At 32.9% G+C, this 12497-nt stretch overlaps 1 protein-coding gene across 3 annotated transcripts; it reads right to left on the bottom strand.

Annotated features, from left to right (window-relative positions):
* Positions 1-4885: 4885 nt before the first annotated feature.
* LOC108197036 (SAC3 family protein A) lies at positions 4886-12459 on the bottom strand. Of its 3 annotated transcripts, none has more exons than XR_001801895.2 (8): positions 11679-12459; positions 11404-11544; positions 11157-11216; positions 9488-9618; positions 7140-7273; positions 6827-7062; positions 5949-6601; positions 4886-5691 (listed from the first exon to the last, which is right to left on the bottom strand). XR_001801895.2 is itself a non-coding variant. In XM_017364512.2 (7 exons), exons 1-7 carry the CDS (start codon positions 12291-12293, stop codon positions 6500-6502), a joined length of 1419 nt encoding a protein of 472 aa, XP_017220001.1. In that variant the 5' UTR covers positions 12294-12459; the 3' UTR covers positions 5848-6499. The 3 variants fall into 3 exon arrangements, 1 of the variants encoding a protein (XP_017220001.1); XR_010286407.1 differs by lacking the exon at positions 4886-5691 and having other exon boundaries at positions 5848-6293; positions 6372-6601; XM_017364512.2 differs by lacking the exon at positions 4886-5691 and having other exon boundaries at positions 5848-6601.
* Between the last annotated feature and the right edge of the window lie 38 nt (positions 12460-12497).

Here is a 12497-nt window from a genome sequence, read left to right as displayed (position 1 = left end):
CAAGATTTTTATAATATAAATTTATTTTATCCTACAAATATTAACTTTGAAACATTAATATACTTTTTATAAACAGCCACAAAATTATTTTATTCTATTAATATTAATATTGAATCATTAATAAAATTTTTATAGGCCGCCGCAACGCGCGGTTTCTCAACTAGTTTATATAATAAAGCTAGTAGTATGTAACTGTATTCAATTAAAAATATACCACTGTACTCCTCCCTCCGTTCCAGAATATTTGTCACATTTATATTTTTATTGGTCAAATTGACTAAATTTTGACCAATGATTATAAGTCAATCACTCATTATTTAAAAAACTGAAAATTACATCTTAAAGTAGATTAAAAGTTATTTTTAGCGACATATTTTTTTTATTTTGTCAATTGATAAAAATAATAATAAATTTCAGTAAAACTTTAGTCAATTTGACCAGTACAAAATCAAATGTGACAACTATTTTGGGACAAACGGAGTAAAAATTTATTCACTGATTGTAACCTGTAATTGCAATCGTATTCGCAAAGCAGAAAAAAGGGTGCAAGTCTCATCGTTTCAAAAGATAATTTTCTGAAGCCTTTACACGTTTATTTTAATCATTGTGTGATTACTATAAGTTCATTTAGTTAATTAATCGATATACTCCAATAATTACTTGACTGATAAAGACCATAGACCATATTATCATTAATGATTTCACTCGTTTCGGACTAAATCTTCCATGTTAAGTAAAACTACAAGTCATCGTCTTGAATACAATAAAAGTATCCAAATCAACTAGTTGGACTCAAATTAGCCAGCTTTTCAACTTGCATGTATTATTCACATGCATGTTTATGCTTTAATTACAAACTTAAATACTAGTAGCGGTATATTCTGCTCGGATCTTAAGTTTGATCCATACATTCAACTATGTCTATCAAGTTCTTACCAGTCGTCTATTTGATGAAATGGAGTTGGCAATTAATTTCAGGAGATATGGACCTCTTGGATTTCATCTTTCAACTACCGGAACTGTTGGATCATATATTTTCTCCGTTTCAAATTATATTACCTCGTTCATTTTGAACATGCAATTTAAGATGTATTGATAACATAACTAACTGATCTATTTTTTTTAATGAAAAAAGCTAAAAAAACAAATATTTACGAAAATAGGCCATCAGTACACTCCAACTTACATGTTCAAAACGGCAAAGACTTTGTATATATTAATTATAACAAAAAATTACCATTTTTAATGAATTCAGTACACAGATCACACGAAATATAAACTCGTAGAAGAAATGAATCGCACAGCCTATTCCTACCTTTTAATAGTGTTCAAAATATTTAGAATATCCGGTGAATAAAATCATATATTTTTCTCAAGTGACAACTATATATCACCAGAAAATAAGACCCAAATATCACAAATCAATACGGATACAAACAGCAATGGAAAATCTGTAAATCACATAATGAACACGATGCGTTATTGCAACGTTTAATTGGAGCCATGAAAAATTGATTTTTTTAACTTCCTTGTGTGAAAGAAAACAGATTACATAATCGTTTAATCAGGCCTCCCGATTAATGTTTATTACTTGCTACTCAAAAGACAGTAAAGACGCAATTACAGGAGCTTGATTAGCATCCGAATTCTAGACTCTTTAATTTACAACACAAGCTTGGTCGTTGTAATGATCTCGACTTCCTCCGCTTCAAATTATGTGTTTATTTTAAAAATTATTATGTATGTTAAAATTATTAAATATATTAACATTTGAAAAATTACGCTCATCAACAAAGTTCATTTTGTAAAAAAATTCATTTAATAACATATTTATTGAATTGACTATATATTTTTGAAATATAAGTTAAAAATATGAAATATAATGCTAACTTTTAAAAATATACTCCCTATATTATGATATAATAGTCACTCTTTTTCACGTAGTTTTAGAAGTTTTGGCTGTATATTTGTAAATATTATTTTTAAAATTTCTTTTTGTGAATAAAAATATGACTTTATTTACAAAAAGAAAATTTCAAAAATATTTGCAAGTGTACGGTCAAAATCATAAAAGTACGTGGAAAAAAGTGAAACGGCTATTATATCTTAACAGAAGGAGTAAATGATAATTACGTTGCATTAAAAGTTCGTGGCAATTAATGTGAAACATTTTTCCTTAAAAAGAACATCTAAACCCAAACAAAACAGTAATTTTTAGATGGGTAATGCTACATACTCCTTAAAAATTTCCCAAAACTTTTAACAAATGATGAGGTAGACAAATGGAAAATTATGATTGCGTGATTGATACATATGCAAGGGGGTCTCATTATTATTGAAGTGAAGGCGGCCAATCAGAATTCGACACTTCATTTAGTGAAAAAATTTGAGATAATATTTTGAGATAACTAACATTTTTCTTTTTAGATTGCGTTCACATGGTCAAAAAAATCATAAAAGACTTTTATGAAGAAAGTAGAATGCATGAGGAAATTATAATCAAAAAAGAATGCATCTATAATTTTTGGGTTAATTATCAAACTCATCACTGAAGTGGACAAATGGTATCAACTTAATCACTGATCTCCATGGGTCTCAAGTTGCTCACTAAACTCGCTTAATGGTATCAAACTCATCACTGCCGTTAAAAAAAGTAACGGAGGTTAGACGGAGTGAGACGTGACACATTAATAAAAAAGACTGAAGAAAAACAAATGAAAGAAAATAAAAAAAAAGTAGAAAATAGAAATGCCACATAATTTGAAGTTTATATGAAAATAAAGTATGCAAATTTTTTTTTAAATTGATTTTAGGATATAATTATCTAAATAAATGTATGGAACTAAATTTTAATATATAATTAACTAAACAATTAAGATTAACTTTTATGTTTTTTATTAGATTATAATTTTTTTTGAATAATATTGAAATGTTTTCTCTTTTAATAAATTTTATTTATGTGAATATTATTTTTGGCAAAAAAATATTTTTAAACATTATGTGTTGTTTTTGAAGATTTTGGACAATGTGTGTTGCTTTATATGTTAAATTTACATATATTTATTTTCATGTTTTTGTTTGGTACAAGAAACTCCAAAAGAAATAGAAGTGTTAAAAATCAAAATGAATTTCTTTATGTTTAATCTCTAGATATTTCTTAAAATTTTTAAAAAGTTGATGATATAAAAAAAATTTGAAAATATTTTTTTGCCAACAATAATATTCACATAAATAAAATTTATTAAAAGAGAAAACATTTCAATATTATTCAAAAATAATTATAATGTAATAAAAAACATAAAAGTTAATCTTAATTGTTTAGTTAATTATATATTAAAATTTAGTTCGCTACGTTTATTTAGATAATTATATCCTAAAATCAATTTAATAAAAAGTTTGCATGCTTTATTTCCAGATAAACTTCAAATTATGTGGTATTTTTATTTTCTACTTTTTTTATTTTCTTTCATTTGTTTTTCTTCAGTCTTTTTTATTAATGTGTTCCGTTACTTTTTTAACGGCAGTGATGAGTTTGATAACATTAAGCGAGTTTAGTGAGCAACTTGAGACCCCGTGGAGATCAGTGATGAAGTTGATATCATTTGTCCACTTCAGTGATGAGTTTGATAATTAACCCTATAATTTTTATATTAAAAATTGTAAGAAAACATGATAAAGAGGTGAAATTATCGATCCTTTCAAATTTTTAACCACATAATTCAAAATGAGATGATTAAAAATGATAAAAATATGCATTTGTTATTAGCCATCATCATTTATAATATAAATTTTATTTCATTCTCCCTCCATTAAATTTCATTCTTTCTCCGCTCCATTTCATAAACAAAGCCTTGATAACTAACTAAACCGTGCACCTACTGTTATTAAACGACAATATATTATCTTCTTTTATTTTTTCACTTCTCTTGAACATTAAAACACGACAAAATTAGGGTTTTCTTTTCTCTCTCGTTTTGAGAGTTGATTCCCGTATTAGGGTTTCAGCCGTCACTTCTCCGTCATTCATATCTTCATCTTCTCATCAATTAACCTCTTCGCTCTCTCATCCCCTCTATTATTTTACTAGTTTTTCAATAAAACTAAGATCTAATCTTGTTGGAGTACCTTGTTATCAAGGTTGTGTGCCCATCTTTGTGGGATGTGAGTGTGTGCCCATCTTTTTTGGGATGTCAGTTTGTTATGTTTTCGTATTTTTATGTTTTTTGATCTGTCGTTCGATTATCAATCTAAAAAGGATTTATACGGTATTTTGGGAGATCGGTAAGACTCGCATCGATTTCGGAACGGTGGATACTGCAAGAGCTCCTTTCACAACAAATAATTGTTCATGTTTTTGGGACGTTTGGTGCTCCAGGATCAGTTGAACATTGGGCTACAGATGATGCTTATGTGAAGGTCAATTGCGATACCACTAGTAAAGGTCAATTGCGATACCACTAGTTTTATTACTGATGTAGGTTAGATTGCTCGAGATATCATTGTAATACTTTTTAGATCAAAGAATTTGAATATTCTATTTGTCAAGCGATCTTAAAACAAAACGACTATTTGTTTAGTTTGTTCTTTGTTTCACAATCAGATAGTAGTTGACAGTTCGGGAGTTTGTCCCAGTTGGATTTGTGCTTCGTATTAATAAAAAATTTTGTTTGTCAAAAAAAAAACACGACAAAACTAGCTTGGCTTATTCAATAAAAGTTGTCATGTATATCCTCCGGATGTTCCAACGTCATGCGAATATTAGGATGACACATCACTGCTGCTGCCCACTCTGGACTGGTATCATGATGATAATCCACAATAAAGGGGTACAAGAGGATACTTCATGCATATTATAAAATCATATTTTACATATATAGTAAGGAAGTATTATAAAATTATATTTTATATAAATATTAAAATGTGTCAGAATCCTCTATTTTCAATATAAAGAATTGAGAGATAAAAGAAATAGTACTTCACTCACCACTGTTGATATATATTTAGCCTTATTTTACTACATTATCTATCCTACATACGAAAAACCCAGCTCGAATATCGGAAATTTCTCTACCTCTACCTCTGTCACCACCTCCTCCGTCACCTTCGCCGCCTCTACCTCTCCCTTGCCTTGCACTTTGCAACCCCAATTCAGCGACCTTGCCACTGTCCTCCCCAAGTCCACCTCTTTTAACCGTCATCTATACACTAACTACATTCGCACCGAATCCCAACCTCTTTCAACCCGCCATCAATACTCAAAACCTCCGCCATCGTCATCTATACACTAACTACATCCGCACCAAACCCCGACCTCTTTCAACCCGCCATCAATACTCAAAACCTCCGCCACTCGAAATGAAAAGTCGTACTACAACTGACTCGACCACTCTGCTACAATCAATCCCCCCTCAAACTCCTGCCTTCCATTTTCGGCAGCCTTCATCCCCTACGATCAACATATTTAGTCAAACTCGATCTCAGAGCTTGAAAGTATTCGATTCGGCTCAGCTTGGTTACTACCCTGGTGTTCACAGAAGCTGAGGACTGAATACATAAATTATTCCTACAGTGGAAATCTCAGGAATAAGAGAAAAATGTTCCCTCAATTCACTGTCTAAACTCACCGGGGAAAGACTTAACATGATGCTAACCAACCTCAATATTGTTTAAAGCTTCTTATGAAGTTCGGACCTATGCACACAGACAGACAAAAAACAACGCTCGTATCAAGGATATGGTTTTGCAGGATAAACTAATAGTTGAGGTTTAAGGTTTACTAAAGATGGAATGTTGGCCTATATATATATATATATAACAAAAAGAAAAATTGCAAGCACGACAAACACATAAAAAAATAAAATCAATTAAATGCTTCAGCCTTATTGCCTAAAAAGTACTCAATAAAACTAAAAATTGTAAGAATCCAACAGATCACAAAGTGAAAATACCTTGACATGTCGGTGCAATTATTCGCATAAACTTTGTGAGGATAATGTAAGGAATGAATGTTTCTTGGAACATTTAGCCTGAGGCTGGGAGTTTGAGGGGGTCACATATGTACAAACTTCCTTAAGCTCACTGGAATGCTCTGCAAAGATTCATCCATCAACTCCGGTCTCCAATATTGGCATAATTTATGCTGGAACATGCTCTTTAAAAGTTTTAGTGGTGCCATCCTTGGCCATCGCCAGCTCGATTTTGACCCACGTATCTGCTCAAGCCTTTAATTCATCAAACTCTGGCTTTAGGAGCACTTGTTTCTCCTCCAATCGTAACCTTGCCTCACTATGCTCCTTGTACAAACATGCATGTCCTCTTACTATACTTATACTGTCATCTTTTAAAAGAATAAAAGTTCCCAAGATTCTTACAATTTAAGAGCCCTGATAATAACAACTTGATGCTGAAAACTTCTTCTGTTCAGATGTTGCTACGGTTAGACCAGCATGACCCACATTCTTCCGGAGATTTTCAATTGTTTAAAACATAATCACTTTGTTTATGAGGGAGCCCTAGTCAAAAAATCATTAACAGAAAGAGTGGCATCTCCGTGAGCAACATCAACTTCTGGTTTTGGCATAAAGAGACTAGTTGTTGAAGCCTGCACATAATAGAACAGATGGAAGCATTTTTTGAGGTTAGTCTCTAATTGTTTGATTCTGTGCAAAACAAATCAGAAAAGAAAGAACGAGCTTGGCATGAGTCTGTGGTATGTTGCATGTGAAGAGAACCATAAACTTCACATGGAAACTAAAGTGCAAACTGCATTTCTAGTAATGCTCATTTCAAGGCAATTCAAGGTTCCAGCTTGTATGTCATCAAATACCTTTGAGTCAAGTAGCACCTTGCCAGCATTATCTATAATAAGACATGCACCGTGGGCCTTCAACCATTCCGCACACTCCTCTAGTCCATCAGTGTCCTTCTCATCACTTGGTTCAGTCGGGAGCACAACACTACTAAAGCCTAGAAGCTGAGCAATATATGCAACAGGAAGCGTAGGACGATATGAACGGGAAATACATTTAACTGCGGTATAACGCATTTTTTCTACATACAGATCTGCAATAAGAAAATTTTAGATAAATAAATGTGACAACAGTAAAAAGATTATATATTCACTATAGGCAGAGGCCAACCCATGAGGAATGTGTTCAAATTAGGAGCCTTCTTATACAGCCTGAAGAACAATACATAATTTTCAAAAGTGACAGCTTGGCGCACTGCAAGAGCATGCTTTACAGCCCCGTCTATTCTGGCATCAACTGACAACCTGAAAATGAAATAACATGCCATTATACATGAACTTTCTACATAAAAAGCATGTAATAGAACACTGAACAAACAAATTGAAAACAGAGAAGTGAGCAAATTCGTTAAGAATAATGGGACATGACAATTTGTAAGCGACAACAAAAGCATAATGCGATCACCATTGCACTCACAAACCATACTAACGGAAAGAAGGTTATTCATATAACCAGAAAGACTTGCCAGATATTTGGACATAGTAATCAATTTCACGACATGAATTTCTATTCTCTATTCTTTTCCGACTTTTATTATCACTACATATTCTGATCGATGATCTTAATCCACCATCCGGGTTTGAACACTGATTTACTCTGCTCTGTCAGTTATCTATCTCTCCCAACAATTTAGCGTGTCTCCCTACAATTTAGCAGTGTACGCGATTTGAATATGCCAAATTTCTGGATAATTTTCTGTTGTCTTTCTTCTTCAAGCAACTCCTGTAGTCGGTTTTCATCGCAAGGATTCCTTCTCTACGATTCGTCTGATATAGACACAAACATTGTATCTACATTAACTGGTGCGTATTAATGGATCATCACGGATCTTGGTGAGTCGAAGAATTTGGTAAGGTTTAGTGCGTACTAATGGATCATCACGGATGTTGGTTCGTCGAAGGATTTGGTAAGATGGATCATCACGGATGTTGGTTCGTCGAAGGATTTGATAAGGTTTAGTGCGTACTAATGGATTATCTCGGATGTTGGTTCGTTGAAGGATTTGATAAGGTTTAGCAGAACCGACATAGATGGATTACACAAGAAGAAATCAAGTTAATTCAAAAAAGTGTGCAAATAGTGGCAGTTCTTATCCAGTTTGATATCTCCGTTTCAGATCATTGTCACCCATCATCGACAAACGGGAACTGTTTAGGTAAGTCCCATGTGAAGAAGGCCATGGGCTAAGGTATATTAATATTATATCACACACTATATTATTTATGGTGCACTAAGCCGGGGGTCTTCACGGAAACAACCTCTCTGCTTTAAGGGCAAGGGCAAGGCTGCGTACATCTTACCCTCCTCAGACCCTGCTCTAAGCGGGATATACTGAGTATGTTTGGTTTGGTTTGGTTATCTTTGTAGTAATAGGAAAGTCTCAGGCGTTTTTTAATTGAATTTGTTATATGACTCTTTTGGAATCTTTGGCCATCATCTGCTTGTATGCTCAAGAGTCAATGAGTCATATACATAAGTTCCCTTTTTAGTGAGAATTATAATCACTGGAGTATTGCACAGTCATACTTAAATCTTTATTAAATCAACTATTTTCTATCACGTTCTTGTTCTTTTTGGATGGCCTATTAATCTTCCCCTCTCCCTAGGACCTAGGAATTATTAATTCCATAGAAATGAACTAAAAAGTGATTAAAATTTAGTCTACGATAGCTCAACGACTAGAAGTAGTATAAATAAGCAAATAAGTTTGTGGTATGCATTCACAAAGAAGCATGGAACGTGTACATTGTAGAATATGACATATATAAAAATATTTTAAATATATATTTAATTTATGCATGATTAAGGCCAATAGCACAACTAAGACTTTATGCTTAACAAGTTCAAGAATACTTAATTATCTAAATAATATAAATTTGGGTTTTATTTTTGTTGAAGTGGCTATAAACATCAATACTTTGCTTTTGTTCAAGTAGCTACTTACCACCAAATCATAGTATTAGTTCCCAAAAAATTTCAAGTTACGCTAATGAGGCTACCCAAATATACGGCAAGAGCATCGTGATATCTGATACGGGGGTGTTTTGAATTAACCTAAATATCACTTCTTACTAGGTGGATTATCACATGAAACAAACATGGGCAAGGGAACATAGAGCTTTATTCTGTGACTCAGTGACTGATTTTGTTTCATGCAACTGTCTGTCTTCCCAGGTAGAATTTTACTCGTTCGAAATTAATATACAAATTTATGTACAATTTCCCTCCTTAGCGCACAAAAGTAAAATAAAAAGAAAGTTATAGATTTATATACAATTCCCACATTTAGATTCAGCGATTCTAAATTATCATTACTTAAAGAATGAAAGGAGACAAAAGACATATTCTGAAGAAAGTGAAAATGGAGATGAGAAGCAGTAAATTACTGGCAATTTCTTGACATACAAGATATGAGTAGTGGTGATCACACTATCTGTCCTTTGGTGCATACTACTAACCTTGACATGGCTGACAAGAGGTCCCTATTATTATTAGAGTGTAGAATTACAGAAAGTAGATTGTAAGCCGAAAATTCCATATCACATCCCTTGTGTCCTTCTGCATAAAGTTCTTGCAATTGAGATTGGCACTGCAGAAGAGATCAAAGGTCAACTATAATAACAATTAGCTGATTAAAAAAACTATATTTCAAGTCAGGAAAGACAAAAGAAATTTACATACTAAATTACACATCTAAAAGGCAAGTTACTACAGCAAACTACTAATCTGATCTGCAGAGAATGTTTCTTGCTAGCTCAAGTTTAGATATTTCATTCAAATTAGTATTTCAAGTAAATTTATTATATTTATGCTATCAAGTGATAGCTGAAACAGGAACCAAACCTATTGAAGCTGATTGTGTAGCGCAGAGGATGAAATTTACATTATATAGAAAAATGACAATTATAACTCATATCGACTGACAACTGCCCATACTTTTTTGATTCTCCGGAAGTTGGTCATTTTTACCCTTTGGATCCCATTACCCAGATATGTGTATCATTTATGAATATCTTACATACTATGTGTATGTATACAACTTACTAAACACAATCAATTTCTTGCTCTATAATGGAATAGTGTCAAAAAAGCAAATCTAAGAATGCAAAACTGGCGTCTTCTACCTGTCAGGATTAAAATTCTTGTGAACATAATATTACATTAGCATTCATTGTAAACAGGGCCACCAAAAATGATGAATAAAATCAATAAGATATCTTAAAAAGGAGCATTCAATAAAAAAGAAATGCCTCCATAGCTTTAATACAAAGAATACATATATATGGCCATGATTCCCACATTAGGAATGCCTATTCAGTAAACCAAAAGTAAATAAAATAAAATAAAATAAAATCTTCTTTATGCATATCTCCTTTATTTTCTAAGTGACGCATACTAGTGTTCCATTATTACCATATGTGCACTCAAACAGTTATATTTAACCCGAATATTAAAAATAGTTATTTTTTTTATCTTTATTTAGAAAACAGTTAAAAATGGCCTTCACCCCCATTATATATCACCTTCATGTATAACAAAGTGAAAGAAGAATAAAGATGGTAAAGATCAGAGAAGACAATATTAAATCAACTTCATTCATAATTGGAGTGATTTGAAAAATCAAAGACTACGATATTCATGAACCAAAGAAACTAAAGGAGGCTGAAACCTACGCACAGAGATGAGTGAATGTTAGCTAAAGACATGCATTGCTATCAATCGTTGAAGCTCCTGAGTTAGTATCCATTTATATGACATCATTGATGATATAACAAGTTAATGATGACATGCCTAATGTCGCAACTACAAGCCTGATCCCATCATTGTCATGAACACACACACACACACACACACACACACACACACACATTTTGATACGATTATTTTTACCTTTCAATAAGCCAGAACTTAGGATTAATAAGACTGGTGGACAAGCTACAACATATCCCTGCTGGTTTTAAAAGAAAGCTAATAAACCCAATCCATTCTATTTCTAGGAACAAAGCTTGGCCTAAACAATATCCAAATCAAATATACGAACCATGACAAGAAGTAGAAATTTCAAGCTGAAATCAGCTACTTAAATGAAGACGTCCTAAATGGAAACTGAAGATATTACAGACGAACCTGATTATACTCTGATAAGTCGCCAACTTCAATTGCTAATCTAGCATGAGTTTCATAAACCTGAGACAAAATAATAGCCACAGAATTTATTCTAAAAATAAAATATAACATTAGAAGCTTGCTACCCAAAGAGACAAGTAATAAAATTGGAACATGTATCAATTCACCTTTCCAAATTCAAATATTAAATAACAAAAAACAATCATCTTATGCTGGTCACAAGATATCTTCAAATTCAGAGTAGTACCTTAACTGTAAGCTCATTTCGTATGCGCTGTACCGTAAGATCTTGGCGGATAGATTTTAACTGATCACATTTGTAAAGGTAGTTCTTCTGGGATTTCTGAACCATGAGAAGAGCTTTTTCTAACACTTTTTCTGGTCTCACCTAAAGTGAACATATAATTCAATTAAATAGAAAAGTACATTGCAATACATAACACAAATTCTTTTAATCTCGTAATCAACAAATTCATTAAAAAAACTATATATGTTAAAGAAGGAAAGTTGGAATAAAATTACAGTGGCGGGATCAGGTGCGGAGGTAAGACGTAAATAGCATTTCTCGACTTCCTGACAGGTTCCCTTAACAGTAAAAGAATCCAAGTCAATATCTTTAACAACTGTATTGTTTCCTCCTTCACAACTCTTACTTCCAGCAGACAATCGAGCTCCAATAGTTTTAGGTCTAGTATAATTATTTCTAGCCTGATTGCCACGTTGATTTTCAAAACGTTGAGAACGATTCTCCCTTCTCAATTTCTCTTCTTCTGCGTAATTGGCATTTGAACTCTGGTCTCTATGACTATTAATAGAATTATTTCGAAACGAGGAACTAGGCTGTTGAGGAGCATATGCTCCTCTTTGCGAATACGATCGATTACTCTGTTGCAGCTGATACGATCGATTACTCTGTTGCTGTTGCTGCGGATACGATCGATTACTCTGTTGCTGTTGTTGCGGATACGATCGATTACTTTGTTGATGCTGCTGCGGATCCGATTGATTAGTTTGATAACTAGCTGCATAATTTGAGTTTCGATATCGGGATGAGTTTGTTGTAGCTCTGGAAGAAGCCGAAAAACTCGGAGTAGCTTGTTGTGAAGTTGTGGAGAAGTTGTCTGGAATCTTCTCCATCGAGATGAATTATATGGTTGTATAGATGATGAATATATTTGGATGTTGAGGAAATTAATTAGAATTGATTTGGTGATTTGTGTTTACCGATCTGTGCAAGGTTACGACCGCTTGGCAACGCTGGTGTGGTGGGTGAGGCGACCGAAAATATTGGAGAAAAGGCTTGATGTCACTATTTTAATTTGTAATATAGAAATACATAAA

Source organism: Daucus carota, chromosome 8 (assembly GCF_001625215.2).
Source record: "Daucus carota subsp. sativus chromosome 8, DH1 v3.0, whole genome shotgun sequence".
In the NCBI taxonomy this organism is placed as follows: Eukaryota; Viridiplantae; Streptophyta; class Magnoliopsida; order Apiales; family Apiaceae; genus Daucus; species Daucus carota.
This window is presented reverse-complemented; position numbering and strand designations above follow the sequence as displayed.

Bases quoted from the DNA above. Each gene is read 5' to 3' on its own strand.
- LOC108197036 (XM_017364512.2), bottom strand. From the start codon at position 12,293: ATGGAGAAGATTCCAGACAACTTCTCCACAACTTCACAACAAGCTACT. The intron at 7,063-7,139 runs GTTGGCCTCTGC...TTCTTATTGCAG, and splicing joins TTTGAACACATTCCTCATGG to ATCTGTATGTAGAAAAAATG. The intron at 6,602-6,826 runs GTATTTGATGAC...TATTATGTGCAG, and splicing joins AGGTGCTACTTGACTCAAAG to GCTTCAACAACTAGTCTCTT.